This window comes from Scatophagus argus, chromosome 7 (assembly GCF_020382885.2).
Source record: "Scatophagus argus isolate fScaArg1 chromosome 7, fScaArg1.pri, whole genome shotgun sequence".
Taxonomy (NCBI): Eukaryota; Metazoa; Chordata; class Actinopteri; family Scatophagidae; genus Scatophagus; species Scatophagus argus.
The window spans coordinates 8,378,975-8,397,739 of NC_058499.1; the positions used below are offsets into that span (position 1 = coordinate 8,378,975).

The following is an 18,765-nucleotide window of genomic DNA, read 5'->3' on the forward strand; positions in this document are numbered from 1 at the left end:
CTATACATTCACGCTGTACAAAGATCTTTGTACAAAGATCTTGGGTATTTCTTAAGTGGCTTTTTACAGTACAAGTATGTATGAAAGAACTCCTTGCAGTACAGCCTTTGTGTAAGACATTCACAAGGTCAGGACTCTCACCCTCTTTCATCCCGTGTTTTGTTTTGCAGCCGCTCCAGCCTGAATGCCAAACTCGATGAGACTGTGCCCTTGAAATGTGACGAACCTTACATCACTCCCTCCATGGTCAGCCTATCTGCTCCAGTGGTGACCTCATCAGACGGGCACGGCTCCACCACCACCACCGCATACTCTCAGAGCAACATTGTCCGAGTATCTGCCTTGTAGATGTCATGCCTATCTGATCAGCTAACTGGTCTCAAGAAGCACCAGATGCTGAGGAGAGGGACCACCAAGCATCAACCTGCCATAATCTAGAGGGATTATAAGATTAGCAGAAGTCGGGGTTTTTTGAAGTAGTGATCTCATCCGATGTCAAACTCTGCATGGTATTAGAATGATGAATGGACAGGCTGCCTTGGAGATAAAAGCGAACCAGCAGATCTTGCTCCATTAAGCACAGCAGAGCAAGGAAGTGTTGGGATTGCGTGTTTATCGTTGTTGCCTAAAAATACTGAGAAAAAAAGTTTATTTTTGAATATGTAATGTAGTTGTATTTGTTGTCTTCTGATTCAAAGGAGGAAAGGCAGATATTTAAAGGTCACTCCTGATGGCCTCTGATGACAAAGCACACATATTCATGAACCGATGGCCATCTTTGTGAATATTAAATCAGTCTACTTACACATTAGAATCATTCACTTTGCTCGCCACCCGAGTTGAATAGAATATTTTGAAACTCCCTCAATTTGCCGGTTTCTAATAGTCCCCTAACTGTTGTAAATTCAGAAAACATGCATCTGCTAGAATGGATAACCGTTGTGAATATTCATTAACTGACTCATTAACTGGTTGGTGTCATCGCTTGATGAGTAAAATATACTACGCATCCTGACATGTTTGTGAAATGTACAAGTGAAAGTCGAAATGACAAAATTTTGTGTTAGATTACATATTTGACATTCTGATATGGATCTATGTGAAAGCCGCTGTCATTAATTAACAGCTGACGTTGAGAACTATACAGGGTACATATTAGTTAGGTCACAAGGTAGAATTATAAGTGAATGTTCTCCGCAACACTTAACTAATACTAACCCTAAAGTGGACACATAATATTGACCTGGAAAACCATATGAAGGTAGAACATCAATTCCACTGAGTTCCTCTTAAATTATAATGTTCATAAGCGAGACTTGGTAGATTTCACTGTGTTTAAGGGCCATTTTGTACATTTTTCATATTGTAAATATCTCAGTTAGAACTTTATCAGCTGCATTTGGAGTTGGCTCCTCTTATTTCTAGATTTAGTTGACAGTTGTTGGCATACTATTTCTGTCTGTTAACTGGTTGAATTAAGGATTTGCATGCTGTCATTGCAGAATTCTGTTTTATTAAAAGTTTGTCTCTGCTTCTTGTTGGAGGTTTGTCAGTAAAAAAGAGATTGATGGAAAGAAACACACTGAGGCTGGTATGTTATGATGTAAATTCTGCAACTCTTTGCTTTTAATGAAATGCAAATCTTGTCATGGAGTACATATATAAGAGGTAAGGAAAAGGGACAAATAATAACACATTGTGCATTTGGTGCAGTGGATAGAATAAATACTGTAGCTCTACTGTAACATCCATTAAATGACCCATGTCTTTTTTTTTTCTTTTATTGGAACACAATTAGGTGGATTTCATCATGTTTTGCCCTGTTACTCAAAGAGCATCACTAATAACAGGATGAGATAATAATTAGGTGCTGCCGGAGGACATGTGAGGACCTGACCGGCTTAGTGGTAGGTCCTCACTGCAGGGTCTCTGGAGACTGACAAGCAGCCCTCAGTGATTGTTTCACAGAAAGCTCAGCAGCGTCCTCCTGCTGAGCTGATTGCATCTGTCCAGGCTGCTTTTCACAGCGTGTAGCACTTCTTCTCTGCAGTGTTTAGTAACTGCTGAGACATCAGCCGGCATAAAATCTAATATAACACAGCAGCATATAATATAGTAGGCCTCTGATACCCAAATAGAAATTTAGACTTTGATGACTGCCGTTTAATTTTAGTTCACGTTTGAACAATGACAAAGCAAATGTTAACCATTTTATTATTCAGTTGGTGAATGTTGAATATAGTCATTTGGTCTGGTCAGAGGTTGACAGAAGCGGAAATATTTTCATTTCTTCTTGAATATGGACTCAGCCCTGTTTTTAAGCTTATAAAACTCTGTCCGAAACTGAGGGTTCACCGCAGCGTATATGATTGGGTCACTCAGAGATGTGATGCAGGCGACAGAGACTGACAGAATCTCCACGTCCTGAATGGCAGCTGTCTGAAAAAATGATAGGAAATTAAAAAAGTGTTAGGGAACATTGTATAGCACCTATCTGCCTATGGAGGAGAGATTTTCACACTCGGGTAGTTATCGTCACTTGATATGAAGTCATGGTCGTGGAAATTTGTTTGATGTGGATATCTTGGAATTAAACAGTTTAAAAAAGCAAGTCATACTCAAATTCACAATTTTATAGTTGTTGGTGTCTTTACATTTTTGCGACTTAAAAATGAACTCAAAAGCCCTTCTGTGCACTACAGTATAAGAGCAGAGTTTTTCACCCACCACAAACAAAAACATGTTTATTATTATTAAACACTTTTTGAAATACAAAGTGCCAGTACAGCTGCATCCTTATCTCTACAACTACTTACCGGTGTATACTTGTTTTTGTGAACCACGAAATTCACCAGGATAGTCGTGATCAGTGGCAGCCAGAACAAGAGGAAAGTTATAATTATGTAACCTGCGCGCTTAGCCATTTTACTCTCCTTCTTTTTGTTCGTTCTGTCTTTCCTTGCTTTTGAAGGCATCATGCAAACAGCGCCTTCCACGTTGACATTTTGGTTTGTAGCTTCTGTTCCAGCGACGTTGTTTGAGACCGCAGGTAATGACGACGCTTGATCTACTGTAGCAACAGGCGCCGTTTCTCCTCCATTGTTGCTCTTAGCTTGTTTTAGTTCAATCAGCAAAACAGAAGTGGATTCAGGGTTTTGTAACTGTGCAGACGATGGAACATGTGGGCTGCTTTCTTTCATTTCAGAGGGTGCTTTGTCAATTTTCACTGTCTCTTTGGACTGCTTCTCTGCGTCGAAATTGCTTGACACCTTCTGCGGCTTTGTGGCTGAGCTCTTAACACTAGCAACAGCATCTCCATTTGATGGTTTTGCTTCAACTTTCTTGGCACAGGAACTGGGCTCTTCTGTTTTCAACGGTTTCTCCTCAGTCTGCACCACAACCTGCAATGCGGGTGGGCAAGGTTGTTCTCTTTCAAAGTCGGTTATCTCAAGTGTATTTTTTAATTCTGTTTTATTCCCTGAACAATTGGAGACACATTGCACTGCTTTTGTTGAGGTCAGCAGAGCACTAGTGGAATCTTTATTGGATGAATTTGGTTTAGCTTGTGTCACTGGTTCCACCTGAGCAACACTTTTGCTCAAGGTCTGCTTTTGTTCAGATTTTTCATGTCCATTTTCCACCACTGTGGTTTCTCCATTTTTCTGCTTCTCTTCTGTTTTGTCTCCTTTTGAAAGAGTCGTACCTTTGTCAAATATTTTGCGATTGTGTGATCTCACAAGGATAAATATGCGAGCATAGAAACCAATGATAACACCGAAGCAAGCTACCCAAAGTGGGAACAGCATGTAAAGTCCAAAGGTGTCATAGGAGGACGTTCCTTCTTGCTGTAATCCTTTGCACCTCATGTGTACGGGTGAGTCCTTCACAAATATCAGACAAACACCAGCCACCACAATAGCCAAAGTCCATATGACGGGAATCAGTACCATAATTCGTCTTCGTCTTTGACTGGTTTTGAAGGGTTGTGCAATTGCCTGGTATCTCTCTGCACTTATGCAGGCCAGCGTCAACAGCTGGATACAGCAGCTGAAAGAGAAAGAGGCCACTTGTGTGTCACAGATCAACCCGTCCACACGTCCTCTTTGATGCACAGTCAAGACGATGGTCAAGAGAATGGGACAGTCGGTTACACATCGCAGAAAGTCTACAACGGCAAGATTCACCACCAGTGCGTTATTACAAGTTTGCAGTGATTTTTGATGATAAACTGCAAGCAAGACAAAAATATTTGCTGCAATCCCCACAGTTGAGGTGATCAACAGAATCAAGCTGTTTGCCACCACAAAAGCGATGTCAGTGTATTCCTCCCAAATGGTGCTGTTCCCAGAGTCCCATGCAGATGCAGGTTCGCCTCTCATCTCCAGGTTCAAAGAGTCAGCATGTTTAGTTCTGTATCTTCACTCTCCCTACGCTGATCGGAACATGCAGTAAATGTTCTTTGCCAGTCAGCAAGTGATTCCGCTCTGAATGAATAATACTGACGGGTGAACCTGCAGTTTGGACAAACTGTGCCAAAGTATCCGCCCTTTTCATTATCACCCCAGGGCAGCAGCAGGTCACCTGGGAGTCCTCACTGTTCACATTCATTAAAAACTGTGCTGTGTATTCGCGGTGCAGACAAATGGAAAAAAAAGGATGGCTGTTAATTGAAAAGTGGTTATGTCACCATTGTCTCAGTCCTGATATACAGCTTCAGCAAAGCCAACCAGGAGCTCAGATCTGAAATGCTGATTATCATAATGATTATTATGACACTGATGCATAGGATGTGCATATAGGTGTGAAGCGAACAGCTGTCCATTTCATTTAATACACTACCTCACAAAGGTTAAAAGCTTTGCATTAAGCATGCCAGATGGATGACTTCGGAGTTCTCGAATTGGTTTAGGAAATAAAGGGAGCCGTGCTGCTGGATTATAGCATGACATTGTGTAATCCTGTTTGGAGATAAAGTGTGAAATGCTCTTTGCTTCAAATGTGCAAGCTTATGGACTATACCAAATCTGGGATTAGATCAACACAATACATATTCCCCCCTGACCATTCTCTCCATATTAGGCCGATGAAATTTTTCTCAAAACAAACAATATTTGTTTATTTTTGTGGTGTTATATTTGTAGATATTTTAGGATACCATAAACTGAGGCAGCATAATAAGCAACTTGCTAAAATAGAAGTGCCAAGACAGAAGAGTAGTTGCACATGAAAAACACTCCATTTAGAATCAGTTTCACATTTGCAATATTTACATCAAGCGTGCCAAACAAGTGGGAGGGAACACAACAAAACAAGCAATGAAACTAAAATTCATCCAGACTATTGGTACCATCACATCAAACCAAACCAAAAAACTTGTGAAAACATTACAGTGGAGGAACCGACCACTAACCTGGGGTGTGTAAAATAATCGTGCAAATGTGTGCACAATGTAAAGGGCAGATGAAGAGGAAAAGCGGTGCCTCTTGGCTTGTTCATGAGACAGAGCAATATTGTCATCAGTTTGCTGAATTGAATTATGCCGTAATAAATATAATCAAATTATGGCTCCTGCAAACAAACAAATAAACCAATTTAAAAAAAAAAATCAATGACATAAACTGAATCGATATCCTCTTTGATCAAATCACCAAATATTAAACACTGTCTTTAATCAAAATTCAGCCAACAGTCTATGACTCAGCTTATAGTCGCTCCTGCACATTGGTTGGTTCCACTAACTAAACGTTGCTTGAACTGTGTGTTTGTGTTTTTTGCTTCATCTGTAATCACGGGATACATATTAATCTTCACTTCTGGTGACTCAGTGTGGGCTCAGACATGTGCCACATCAGACACGATGTCCTCGGTTTGAATCAGGCTCAGAGACTTTGGCATTATGTCATCCTTCTCTGAACTGTGTAATCCCTCTCTGAACTGTCTATTGAGATAACAGAAAAAAGTACAAAGAGCACAAATAAGAAATTGACAGCATACAGAGCAGGCCAGGCAAGGAAAATGAAAGTCTTTTACTGCCTGACTGACTTCCCATTGTTAATGTGTAAGCTAAGATGTGCAACAGGCTTGCTTAATGTGTGCACCCAAAGTTTCCAGGGTTTTGATTTTGTGGCTATAGCAGAATCTTCAGAATTTTTTTTTTTGTTTTTGTTTTTTACTGCATTATATTCTTATTAGGCCAGGTTGCACAATGTGAGGAAGAGCATTTATGTTGCAATTATGTTGCTTTTGCAGTTTCCCTGCAACTGATAAATAATTGTACTGAGAAAATTCTATATTCACATGGGTGCTTATGAGTAAAATTACGCCTGTAAACACTGCAGCAATCTAATATGTGTTTTTATGTTTTATGCAGCAGACCTTTGAGGCGTGTGAGTAGAGGCAAAAGGCAGGACTTACGTACAGCATAATCCACAATAAATAGAATTATTTGGTCCAGCTGTCAGTGTTGATGATATAATGGAGTTGGCTATTGTTGACAGTGATTTCATTTATTTGCATAAAAACATTACATAGAAACCTCTTTCTGTGTAGCGTGGTGCAAGATGTGTATAGCTTACACAAAATCAGAGTATTTATTTCCAGAAAAAGACAGAAAAAAGGCCTCGTAATGTGAAAAAGGGTTTCATAGTCTACTGTGTATGAATGAATATTTCATGCCATGCAGAATGCTTTACCCAAGACCCTGAAAATGTTAAATATCTAAGTGACTTTTAGAAAGAAGGAAGTATATTCTCAGTTTATATGAAAACAGGTCCGCTGCATTTTATTTATGGACGAAAATTCAGGGGTTCAAAGGTTTCACTTCCTCTCTCTCTCTGCTAGCGGGGCTTTATCTGATTCTCCTTGTCCGGTTAAAAATGCATACAAATTGGAAATTTACAAATAGAAACTGCATTTGTCCAAAAACATTTATTTCACCCAGTGTTTTCTGTCCTTTTTAGATCTCCTTTCTTTTTGGCTAATTTTCCACATGCATAAACATCAATATGAAAAATGTAACAGTTTATTGATCTAAGCAAATCACATGTAACGGTCTTACTGAATATTTCTTTTTCTTCTTGAAAAATGTGCTGACACTAACTACAGCAACACCTTGGTACATAATGCAGTTCAATAAAATGCCAAATTAGTCTCAAAGGGAGATGAATAAACACACCTCTTACATAATCTTAACAAAAAGCGAACAAAATAAGCTCTTTCTCTGTGGTCTTGTATTGGGTTGCATTACCGTGTGCCAGATTACACTTATTTTGTTCACCTTCTGAACAACAGCCATGAGTCTCTGAGCTAAATCTGTTCTCACTGGGCTACAGAAAAGAGACACGAGCCTGCAGATCTTCAGGTCTGTGTCCTTGATGAGACGACAACCATTTTTCAACAACAGGCTTATTGCTTTTGCCGAAGAAAGTCACAGAGGCAACACCTTGCTGTGCGTGTTGACGCTGTTCAGGGAAGTCAGACGGCTTCTCCTGTTCAAGGAGCACATGTTGATGCTGACGCCGGTGGACGCGTGGGGGATGTAGCGACCACAGGACAGCACCTCCAGAGTGGCATCGCGGAACTGTTGGGGCGTAAAAAATCATGACGTGAACACCTTCAGGCAATTCAAATATGTTTTTCATGTGCTTCCTGTCCTGTCCGCATCTCGGCTTTACAGCACATACACACCTCAGCTGCTCACCTGTTTGTTGGAAAGGAAGTAGATGATGGGGTTATAAACAGGGCTGGTCTTAGCAAAGTACATGGGCATGGTGGCAACCAGCGGAGGGATGTAGAGCTCTGGATCCACAACTACCACCACAGACAATGTTGTGTAGGGCAGCCAGCATACAAAAAAAGCTATAATCATGGCCAGCACCATGCTGATGGCGTGATCATTCTCCTTCTGGCTGGAACGCCCACCCTGGAGCTCTACACTTCTGTTAAGCTACAAGCAGAAAGCAAATTCGACACACATTAAAAGCTAATAAGTTGTTTTAGTCAGTAGGTGGCAAATTGCAAAGTGATGAGAATGGAGGTTTGAATTTTAAATCTGGTTCTAATGGCGTAAAAGTGTAATAAATATGCAGAAGCCATTATGTGCCCACCTTATTCATGGATGTGAGCACTTTGGAGTAGCAGTAAATGATGACTGCAACAGGGAAAATGAAGCAGAGGAGCGTGTAGAGGATGAGATAGCTGTAGTTGCTCCATGATCTCTCCTCCCAGGCCAGAGAACAGGAGGTCTGGACTCCCTCAGGCCCGTAGGAGCTCCAGCCGAAGAGCGGAGTCACAGCCCAAAACAAGCAGAAGATCCAGACGAACAGCAGCCCAATGATGCTCCTCCTCATGCTCAACTTCAGACCAGCTCTTGGCTTACACACCACGTTGTACCGCTCGTAGGCAAGCAGGGTCAAAGTGCAGAGAGAAACCAGACCTAAGAAAGAGGAACAAATGTAACAAAAACAAAACAAACAAACAAAAAAAACAACTGCATCTTGTTGTCTTTCTCAAGGTTTGCACGGCTGTCACAAATATTTCCATAACAACTGAGCAAACTCCTGAGAAGACTGTGACATGTTTTTGAAATCTCTGAATAAAGCTAACAGGCAGAAAAACCTTGAATCACATAATTACAGTGAACTTCCAAGTCAGAAAAAAACACTTTGTGTTTGTGAGAAAGTAGCATGACATTTGCAATATCTGATAACAGCAGAGAGACATTTTCAGAAAGAATCACAGGTCGACAACATAAACATTTTAAAGGAACAACACATTTTGAGGTTAAGTGAAACAAGGACTGATATTTTAGACTTACAGCTTTGTGTACAGCAATACACCTGCAGGCACAGACAAAAACAAAATTGATCTCAAAAGTCTATAGAACACAAACTGCTCTCTCACTTACCAAAATAATTGACTGCAAATCCTTGAAACACGCAGGCTGCGTGGCCAATAAAGAAAGAGCCTTGGTAGTTAGTGATAGTGACGACCAGCGAGCCGCACAGGCCAATCATGAGGTCAGACACGGCGAGGCTGAGGATTAAAGCGTTCATAGGCTGGAGGAGAGACGGATTCCTCAGCATCACGGTTATGACGAGGCCGTTGTTAAAAACTGATAAAACTGTGTTGATGAACATGAGGAAAGAAAGTATGCTGTAGCCCACCCGAGGGAAGATGGTGGGGGCAACAGTCACCACCGCGGTGAGGATGGATGGAGGGTGCGGGCTGGAGCTCCACGTCGTGCTGTTGCTGTCCATGGTGCCCAAATGAAGTCCAGCTCTGGTGAAACCACAGCGAGGCCAGACACTGAACCCACAGACACTCTGCTCGACTCAGGACACAGCAGTGTCATAGATCTTATCATTTCTGATCCCCGTTAAACCACTCAGCTCCTCTTATTTTCCAAGATGTCAGTTTGGGCACCTGTCTGACACAGAAAGCCCCAAATGCAATATGGGAAATTGGCCTGTAACACGATTTGGAGGGATTAATCCTACCCACAGCTATTATGGTAATTGGAGAGAGGAGAGATAATAAGCAGGGGTGAGTAAGTCCTCAGAATTCATTTTCAAATCATGAAATATTTCTTCCTTTGTTGTTTACACCAACAATCATGGAAAAGGAGGGAAAATCCTGGTGCAAATGGTGAAATGGACATTCAATACAGGCGCACCTGCTAACTACAGAACAATCATCCAATCATCAAGTTGTTTTAAATTCATGACATAAACACTTGGCAAGAACATTAAGGCATTTCCAATTTAATAAATAGTGAAATAAAAATACACTTCATCAATACATATTTCACATTACTAGAGAAGCACTAAAAAACCATGAGGTCTTAGTCGTGGCCTGGTATTTAAGAATTCCCTTTTCTTAAGTAATTAAAAACTCTAAGATTCCAGCTTACATATCAAATATATTCTTCTCGAGCCCTCATTCCAGCACGTGTGCAAACATTTCACACATTTTCTGAAAGAAAAAGAAAAAAAAAAGTGTCAAACCCACTAAACCCACTGCTGCCTTCACAGTTCAAATAGCAACACATGCTAAATATAGCATTTCCCCCCCCCTTGACAAATATGAACATTTCTAGCTGCTGAAGTGAGACTTACAGGCTGTGTTGTGTGGGGGAAAATGCAAAGATCTCAGAACATAAACATGCAATGTGTGTCACAATGTGCGCTTAAAAATTAAAGTAACGATTAATGAAAAACTGAATTACCATAAATTACACCAGGCTATTACAATAAGTACATTGAAGAGATGTGAACGAGAGATTAAGGCAACGAAGTTTGAGATGTAAATGTCACATCGGAGTATTACAATGACATTCTCTTTAACAGCTTTACAGACGCAAAGGATAAAAAAGCAAACAGACAGTGAGGACAATTCATTCCGCACAGATCCACAGTAAGATTGGCGTGTGGCTGCCCCCTAGTGTTTAAACTGTGTAACTGCATAATCTTTGTGTTACTTCACTACCCCTACTCTCATAGACACCAAGACACAAACATACAAACATACAACGTACAAACTTAAAACAGTCAGTGCATTCGGTGTTTCAAATTCTGCATGATGAAAATGTAAAAAACAAGGAATCCACGATTGTCTAAATGTCTAAATGTCTAAATGCTCGTTCTGTTGCATGTCATTTGGCTTTAAAAAGCAATAAATCTGTTCTTCTTAATGAATTACTCGAGAGGAAGTACATCAATAACTAGTTTAAAGCTTATTATAGATAAAGATTAAATTTTACTGATCCCAGAGGCAACAATAACTATGTAAAGTACTTAAACCAGATTCACCAACTTCAACATTAAAATGAAAAACACATTAATGCATCAATAATTATAATCCAACAATATAATATACATTATTCTGAATCATGCCATCCTGCATAATGAGTACCGTTACTTTTGGTAACATTCAAACATTCAACATTTTACATGATTGTTACCAGTTAAGCACATCTTAAAATGTGGCAAGATACAATGTCCCAAAACTTAAAAAAAAAAAAAAAAGTTACAGTCAAGTATGAGTGAGCAGAGCAGATCATTCAATGCTTGTCTTTGATTCTGAACTTCCTCCCTCCCTCTCTCTAATTGGAACGGAGGAGTGAGGAGACACTTATGCCAGCTGGACTGTGTTCGGGCCAGAAGGACGACTCGTGCTGGAGGGGAGTACGGCGAGGGAAAAAGGTGTGCTGGAAGTCGTAGTTGAGCAGACAGCTGATGGAGGGCATGTAGATGTCAGCAAAGCGCGAGAGACGGCGTGAGAAGTAGGTGGGGTTGTGGTACGTCCGGAAGAGACTCCCGAACTGACTGTTGAAGATGTCTTTCGTCTGTGCCCTGCCGTGAAAACACGTTCACACCAGGAAAATGAAGTTGTATGAGATCTCCATAAATTATCAAAACTGCTTTTGACTGCTGAAGTTGTCATCTCCATTACCTCATGGCTTCTCTTTCCCTGATCCACTCCTCGACGACGGCCTGAGATGCTGGGTCCCTGTGGACCTGTTCGGGGGCAGTGCACAGATGTCAAGAGCAGAAACGTGAGGATGAGCCAAAAAAGCAGACACAAATGTTTTTTGTTTTTTTTTATAACAATCCCTGACCTGCATCTGTTCGATGAGCCCAGTCAGTGCCTGTAGCCAGGCCATCATGTGTATGTACTGCTCCGTGTTCATGATCTTGATCTCCTTCCTCAGTTCAGGGATGATGGCGCCCGTCCTCCAGCCATGTTTCAGCGTCAGATCCTGTAAAGCAAAAGGACCAGGAGACTAGTCAAGCACAGCATGACCTGTCAAGTAATAAAAGACATGGAGTGCTATAAACTGTACACTGAGTTATAGGCTTGGAATTCATATCATACAGCGCGGCCTGAACGTGAGTGTGTCGCTGCTGTCATCCCACAGTGTCACGCTCGTATTTATGGCTCACCCGTGACATAAACATCTCCTATATACCAGCCGTTGGGCGAACACAGCACATCAGCAGTACAGCCGCAATGCAACGCCACACTAGTGGCAGTGGCGCACACTCAGATGCATTAGACAATGCTGACAAATGAAAGAAAATGTGGGATTCTCCTGTGTATCTGGATTCTGCACGAAGCAGAAATAAAATATTCCTCCATCCTCCCTTCCTTAGCAATTCAGAGATACTTCTTCTCCGTGTCCACTCGCAGTAATGATCTCATCTCAGGCTGACTACAGTATGAGCTGCGGTAGGTGTAAACCACAGCACGCCATGTTCCATCTTCCTAAATAAGCAAGACGACATGTTTGACGGCTGGCTGCCTGCCACCAGTGAAGCATTACGCCAAAATGCAAACCCTGTCTTTCATTATCACAGTTTATAGCTGATCGGGCAAACTCGTGCATCCAAGTCGTTATAACACGTTGTGACGAGGAAAAAAAAAATTGATGCCCGTTCGTTTGTTTAGCGCAAACGAGGGGCAGCTGTTGGAAAGTTGCTAGGTTACAGGAGTGAAAAGGTAAATAAGGTGCAGTGATACCCGCTACTGTAGACGTGGTAAGTGTGATGCATCAGGACACTCATTAAAATGCCTGTCAACCAAACCCAATGTAGATCTACTGACAGTGCTTACACGAATGACTACATTGTGAGACCAGCTATTTCAGTATCTTTGTTCTATTTCAAGCATCCGCTCAGCATCTCAGCTACGTGCATCTTCTAACAGAACGCTAAGATTTAGACAGATGCATAAAATGATTAACTTCAGTGAAACATGGTCGAAGAAGGGCTTTGTTCATCATCTTTCAGATTACTGTGTTTGGTGTAGATATAATGAGTCCTTTGCTTGTAAATATGCCCGGATTGTGCTTACTGCCAAGTCACTGTAGATGTGATCACCAAAGTAGAGCACTTTGGATCCTCTCCAGCCGGTGAGTCTCAGGAACTCATAAAGGTTTCCCTACAAGGATCGAACACACACAAACACACAATTCAAATAAATAAACGAGCACAAGTTTTATCCAGAAGGAACTGTCAGAAATTGTAAAGGGGCACAACACCTGTTTGTAGATCTTTCCCTTTTCCAATCTGTGAATCCTGTCCCACAGCAACACGCCCTTGTCTGTCACTCGCCTGAATGGTCTAGGGGAAAAAAAAAACAAATACCCAGACAAATCTTACCCCCTTCTAACACTGGCAGCTCTCAAACAAACATAGATGTAAGCACATCTGTTGCAATTGTTGACAGCGAGACCCCCTAGTGGGACATAAGAGGCACAGCACGGGCCTAACAAGACACACTTACTTTCTCCTGTCATTGAAGAAACCAGGTTTGTCGGCTTGAACAATCACAACATCAAACAGGTCCCTCCAGTCCTTCCCGACAATGTAGTTCATTCCTCGGTCCCTGACACGGGCGAAGAGGCAAGACATTACCGAGTCAGCAACATCTTGAACAGTGATAAACCAGCAACAACATGTCCATTGTGTACTATGTTACCAGGACTTCAGATAAGATTCCATGAAACTGCCAGCCTTGCTGTGGACAGTGTGAGTGATGGAGGCTGTGTGTGTGTGTGTGTATGTTCAAATTCACAAGTTTTTTACTCATGCAACATTTCAAAACTGCAGGGTCTTTTTGACCTGCAGGGACACTGCAAGGTCAAACAAAGTCAGCTTGATTTATAAAGTCCATTATCACAAATATCAAAGCTGCCTCACGGGGCTTTACAATGCACACAGCACACTACACCCCCTGCCCTTAGACCTTCACTTTGGACAAGGAAAAACTCAAGCTCAAAGAAACTTTTAACGGGAAAAAAAATGGAGGAAGGGAAGAACCACAAAGGATCCCCGTTCTAGCACACGCAGACAACATGTGATGATGACATCATGTGCACGGAATAAACCAACATAACAGAACTGCAACATAAAAAGGTCAGGAAGACAAAACCGTAGACTGTAAACATGAATGAAGAACATCCAGTTTAGATGTGGGAGGAAGCAAAAACTTGGGAACTTGCTCATTTCAGTGTGTAGACATCCTCTCCTTGACTGAATGTGATAAACTTTTAAATCAAGGACATTCAATAAGCTTAATGCTTTCGGGATCCTTGAAACCTTTTTTTTAGGTTGGCTACACAAAGCTGGTCATTTCACGCATCAAGGCTGACTTTAAAAGAGGCTCACAGTTAATGACTTACAATGAAATACAAACACTTGCGGACAGAAAGCCTTTTGATGTGTGGTTACCTGCATATAAAATTTGGGGCTTTATACAGCAGTGCCAATGAGACACCAGTACACCAAAACATGATGTTATTAATTATTCATGCGCTCTGTTCGCTCACACTTACACAAAGTCAAATGGGCTATTGGTAATGAGGAACATCTTTTTTCCATGCTCTGACAGCTTCTTCAGCACAGCATGGCTCTGCTCACCATAGCAAATGTATTTTTCTGGAAAATGAGAAAACAGAGGAAGAGAGAAAGACAGGACGGGGTGAGTGATGCCAATAAAATCCGCACAAACAAAGCACTGATATTTATGTGTACATGACAGTCTCATGAGAAATTAATTATTTTTTTAAGTCTTGGCAACAACTCAGATGTGGTCGTGTAATTTCATTTTTTATTAGCTCAAACAACGTAATATAAATCAAAGAACGTTACCAATATCTGCCTCCACAGCTCGGTACATAATGCCCTTGACATGGACATCTCTAATGGCTTCCTACAAAGAGGAAAAAGTAAACAGCCCTCAGCCAGGAAGTCATGACTTCAGTGACACAATGTTAGCATTCAGCTCCAGTAGCAACACTTTGCTCTGTATACAAACGGTTGACTTGGAAGCACAAAGGAGTGCATCTCTGAATACAAATTAAATATCAAGAAAGCAGACCCGGGAGTTTAGTTACTCTGAAGACGGTTAGAAAGTTTCTACTGCACTTTAAACAGTGAAAGTCGCTCTCTTTGTTCTCTGCTGCAAAGTTGCATATTTAAGGGCACAATTAAAGCTAGTTTATCAAATGCAGAGATTATTTGATGTCCACAAAAGTCAAAGGAAAAGCAAAAGACAGGGTTAATGCTGAATAATAAATCAGGCTTGACAGGAGGAAAAAAATAAATAAAAAAGGATCGAGCAGGGTGTCCTTGAAAAGATATGAGAGGCACACGTGGAACAGAATGAGTGTGCTTTTAATGACAGCAATCTGTCAAAAACGCTAAAGCGTCACAAAGAGTAGACAGAAGCGGCATGACAGCTGCCCTCAAAGGGAGAACACAGCGCTGATTTCTCGCCCCTCTTCCTCTGACGTAGCAGAGCCACCGGAGAACAGACGCGCTCCACTAAAATTAGACGCCGGTTTTCAGAGCTAAAATTAAGACGGTACTGCATGTCCGGGGTGTCACACAGCACAGTGCAAACATGTAAATACAGCAGCATTTACGTACACGTGTAGGGATTTAATATCTTTCCACACACTGACACCAAGTTCTACTGAATCACCTTGTCAGGTTGTTGCAAATAAGGATCAGAGACGGTATAGGAATAACAGGAGAGCTCACCTTCACGTCTTTGTAGAGATGGACCGGCTCATAGTCGATGTTGTGCCTCATGAAGAAGTCATTGACGCAGGACAGAAGGGTCATCTCGGGCAGCGAGAATATGTCCATGAACTGCTTCATGGTGTGGCCATGGGAACTCTGCAGGACAGTGATTAACGTCATTATTTTCTGTCGTTTGTATTCCTGTAGTGTGCCTTTCGTCACGCACAAAGGAGGAAACGATCATCACCTTGCCATAGAAGTCGCTCATGATCTCCAGAGGTACGTGACTACCTTCATACATGGCGATTACTTCTTCATCAGAAACCGGATGAAGACCCCTGTAAAAACGCAAAATATGAAATCCTTAGACAGTTCACTTCATGTCATTTGTGGTGTGTGTGCAACCTCCTAAGAGTGATGATAAACTACAACAACAAAAAAAAAAAAAACTACAAGATGCACAGCCTGAAATGTCACGTGATTCCATCAAATAAATTTAAACACTCCTTAACTGTCTAAATGTGTTGCCTGATTACCGAGAAGCACGCTCTACTCACACACTGCTGTGTGAATGTCACATCTGACATCAGTGTATTGTTTATTACCCACTACCCTGTGTGAGAGAAGTAACGCCGTGCACAGGTACCTGTATACTGTTCCCAACTGGATGTAGTGAAAAGCATCTATCTTCATCAGCAGTGCCTGTTACAAATCATTCAGCATTTCCACAGAGATGAGCTTCACACTGAGCCTGCGGTGCCGTCGATGCAGAACATAAAACAACTTTCAGTCTCTTGAGTTCGGTAAGCAGAGAAATTCTCACCTTCTGAACGTCATAGTGAAGTCCTCTGACAGCAAAATTAGGAATATACTCATACTTTCGCAGGCCTTCTGGATACTAAATTAAAAAAAAAATAGAAAATTAAAAATTGGTTTGAGATTATCAGTTACAGTACAACAGGGTGTCGGCTCTTTCAAGTCACAAGTGAGCAACATCAAAGGAGTATGTTGGTAAAAATTATGCTTGATGGCGTAATTCATTTAAGAAGTATCTTAAATGGCCAACATGAAAGTAAACACATCACTGTTTATTGTCCTGTTCTGTTCAATTAGTTTACAAATCAATTTCAGCTGAGCAGACTGATTCTGTCTGTATGTGGAGAGAACAAGAGCTTTGAAGTGACCCGCTTTGAAAAGATCCACACACTGCGCGCACACACACACACACACACACACACACACCCTGTGGTTAGTGATGAGGATGTCCCGCGCTATGTTGAAGATGAGAGTGTGGAGGTGACTGGAGTAAAACGCCAGGGTGTAGTCGTAGTCAAAGCCAAAGATCTCGATGTCGCGCAGGCTCATCTCATTGTTGGCGAAAATGGTGTCTGGGTTGACCGAGCTAGTGGACAGGACCGGAATCAGATCTGAGAGAAGAGAAACACCTCAGGCTATTTTCTGGTTTCCATTCATTGTCGAAACAGACAGACAGACGTATGTTAAGACAGATGTTAAGACAGAGGTCCACTGGAGAAGATTCTTGAAGTACCTGCACTCTTTCTCAGTACCACTAATGAATTTAAGTAAACACGCCGAAGTTATCGTTTCTCAAAATGGGCCTGCTTCCTGCTCAAACAAACAAATATTCTATATAAAACCTTTGCCCACATACTATTAAATTAGAATTTTATTTTGCTCATCGGTAACATCAACTCGGAAATCAGGAGTTCTTGCATATTATGCGTGAGCTGCTGGTCAAAGGTAATGACACCTTTTAAATTTCAGTGGAGGTGCTTGTTCCAGAGTGGACAAAATAATAGGAACACCCTGATATATAATCAAATCCACTTACAAAATCACCTCAAAGGTGAATTAGCTCTTCTCTGGCACATGCTCAGCAAACACTGGACATACTGCAAGGTGGTGAGCTGCATTATATTTTACAAGCCTTTATATTGTATATTTCTGGTAAAATACCAGAAGCAGGATGAAGTACAGTGAGGCAGTAGAAACGGCTGTAGCCTCAGATGGAAACACCAGCTATAACAGCGTTATAATAAAGCGACAGTTTTGTACTCACCGCAGAGAAAATCTCAATGACAGGTGCATACCTTCAATCTGCCTTTTGGTCTCTTTGTGAACAGACCACAGCCTCTCTGTCATGTCCTGGCCGTCCGAAGAGCTGCTACAAACTGATGCTGCGTAGTTTTTGGCTCTGGGTTGATGTGACAGTAGTTGGCCGACTCCGTGTGCAACAGCGGCGAAATTCCGTTTCCATAAGCGAGATGTGAACGGCCGGTGGGGTAAACCGTGTAACACGTTGTAGAACATGTTCGCCTTCTGCAGACAGTCCCTGTGCTTCAGAAGAGACGACAGGGGCAAAGACAAGGGCGGCATGGCTGTTCTTCAGGTGGCAGCCCGTGTGTAGGTCGAGCTGAACTCCCTAACGATAGCATGCAGTTGTCTGGGTTCACTGTAAATACCGTAAGAGTCCCTGGATGGTCGCTTCATACGTCACTTCCGCATTCTGCAACGTCCCAGCCAACCAGCGAATCAGAAACTGATGCGTCTGGAGTTCAGTAGCTTCCTGCTTTGTGCACTAAGCAGCTGAGATGGATTAGATTTGTGTATTAAATATGCATGATTTAAAGCTAATGCACAGATCAGGATCTGGAAGCCAAAGATAGTCAAATGGACAGACTTGTGAGTTGACTAGTTCTCGAAAATCTCATAAATTTGACATTATGACATAGTATATTATAACAAACCAAACATTTAATCAGAACAATCAGACAATTCATCAAATGTTGAATTTTTAAGAAACAATTATGACACTTTACATTGAGATTTTGACTTCTTGTTTCCTAATTGTGACTTTGTAAACTCGATTTAGTATTTGATAAATTTTTATTTTTACTTTTTGTATTTGTTTTATATTTATTTTTCTTTACGTCATTCCTCATAATAAGTCAAAATTACGTTTTTATGACAGATTTAAAAGATAAATAACTTAAGAACATTAAGACTCTTCATCAAAAGTTCTACTTTTTAAAACAATTTTTAGTCAAGATTTCATGTTAGCCTGTATTTAATCTCTCTCTCTCTCTCTCTCTCTCTCTCTCTCTCTCTCCCTCTCTCTCACACACACACACACACACACACACACACACACACACACACACACACACACACACACACACAACTGCAACTGTAAATGCTATTTGACACCTTTGCGTTA

The 18,765-nt window shown here is 41.3% G+C and overlaps 4 protein-coding genes across 5 annotated transcripts in view; 1 reads left to right on the forward strand and 3 right to left on the reverse strand.

Moving 5' to 3' along the window:
• Positions 1–2,081, forward strand: part of LOC124062429 (potassium voltage-gated channel subfamily D member 2-like) — a 32,555-nt gene extending 30,474 nt beyond the window's left edge. For both annotated transcript variants that reach the window (XM_046395186.1, XM_046395187.1), the window contains one exon: positions 171–2,081. In XM_046395186.1, the coding sequence (XP_046251142.1) occupies positions 171–348 (178 nt within the window). In that variant the 3' untranslated portion in view covers positions 349–2,081. The remainder of the gene's footprint in view (positions 1–170) is intronic.
• Positions 2,082–2,283: 202 nt separating this feature from the next.
• LOC124061758 (dopamine receptor 3-like) lies at positions 2,284–4,564 on the reverse strand. The gene is made up of 2 exons (XM_046393977.1): positions 3,228–4,564; positions 2,284–2,439 (listed from the first exon to the last, which is right to left on the reverse strand). The coding sequence occupies exons 1-2, from the start codon at positions 4,377–4,379 to the stop codon at positions 2,284–2,286; spliced, it is 1,308 nt and encodes a 435-aa protein (XP_046249933.1). The 5' UTR covers positions 4,380–4,564.
• Positions 4,565–7,122: 2,558 nt separating this feature from the next.
• Positions 7,123–9,640, reverse strand: LOC124061650 (parapinopsin-like). Its single transcript, XM_046393742.1, has 4 exons — positions 8,906–9,640; positions 8,106–8,434; positions 7,700–7,945; positions 7,123–7,579 (listed from the first exon to the last, which is right to left on the reverse strand). The coding sequence occupies exons 1-4, from the start codon at positions 9,255–9,257 to the stop codon at positions 7,427–7,429; spliced, it is 1,080 nt and encodes a 359-aa protein (XP_046249698.1). The 5' UTR covers positions 9,258–9,640; the 3' UTR covers positions 7,123–7,426.
• A 427-nt stretch (positions 9,641–10,067) lies between these two features.
• Positions 10,068–18,094, reverse strand: nt5dc3 (5'-nucleotidase domain containing 3). Its single transcript, XM_046393741.1, has 14 exons — positions 17,639–18,094; positions 16,770–16,954; positions 16,351–16,425; positions 16,174–16,229; positions 15,775–15,865; positions 15,546–15,683; positions 14,652–14,712; positions 14,336–14,438; positions 13,285–13,386; positions 13,040–13,121; positions 12,853–12,939; positions 11,618–11,758; positions 11,452–11,516; positions 10,068–11,351 (listed from the first exon to the last, which is right to left on the reverse strand). Exons 1-14 carry the CDS (start codon positions 17,922–17,924, stop codon positions 11,102–11,104), a joined length of 1,722 nt encoding a protein of 573 aa, XP_046249697.1. The 5' UTR covers positions 17,925–18,094; the 3' UTR covers positions 10,068–11,101.
• Between the last annotated feature and the right edge of the window lie 671 nt (positions 18,095–18,765).

Bases quoted from the DNA above. Each gene is read 5' to 3' on its own strand.
- LOC124061758 (XM_046393977.1), bottom strand. From the start codon at position 4,379: ATGAGAGGCGAACCTGCATCTGCATGGGACTCTGGGAACAGCACCATT. The intron at 2,440-3,227 runs GTGAAAATTGAC...TCATTTTTTCAG, and splicing joins AGAAGCAGTCCAAAGAGACA to ACAGCTGCCATTCAGGACGT.
- LOC124061650 (XM_046393742.1), bottom strand. From the start codon at position 9,257: ATGGACAGCAACAGCACGACGTGGAGCTCCAGCCCGCACCCTCCATCC. The intron at 8,435-8,905 runs GTAAGTGAGAGA...CCTCTTTCTTAG, and splicing joins ATTTGCAGTCAATTATTTTG to GTCTGGTTTCTCTCTGCACT. The intron at 7,946-8,105 runs GTGGGCACATAA...TTCTGCTTGTAG, and splicing joins TGCTCACATCCATGAATAAG to CTTAACAGAAGTGTAGAGCT.
- nt5dc3 (XM_046393741.1), bottom strand. From the start codon at position 17,924: ATGCCGCCCTTGTCTTTGCCCCTGTCGTCTCTTCTGAAGCACAGGGAC. The intron at 16,230-16,350 runs GTGAGAATTTCT...GATTTGTAACAG, and splicing joins TTCACTATGACGTTCAGAAG to GCACTGCTGATGAAGATAGA. The intron at 13,122-13,284 runs GTAAGTGTGTCT...TTTTTCCCCTAG, and splicing joins TTCTTCAATGACAGGAGAAA to ACCATTCAGGCGAGTGACAG.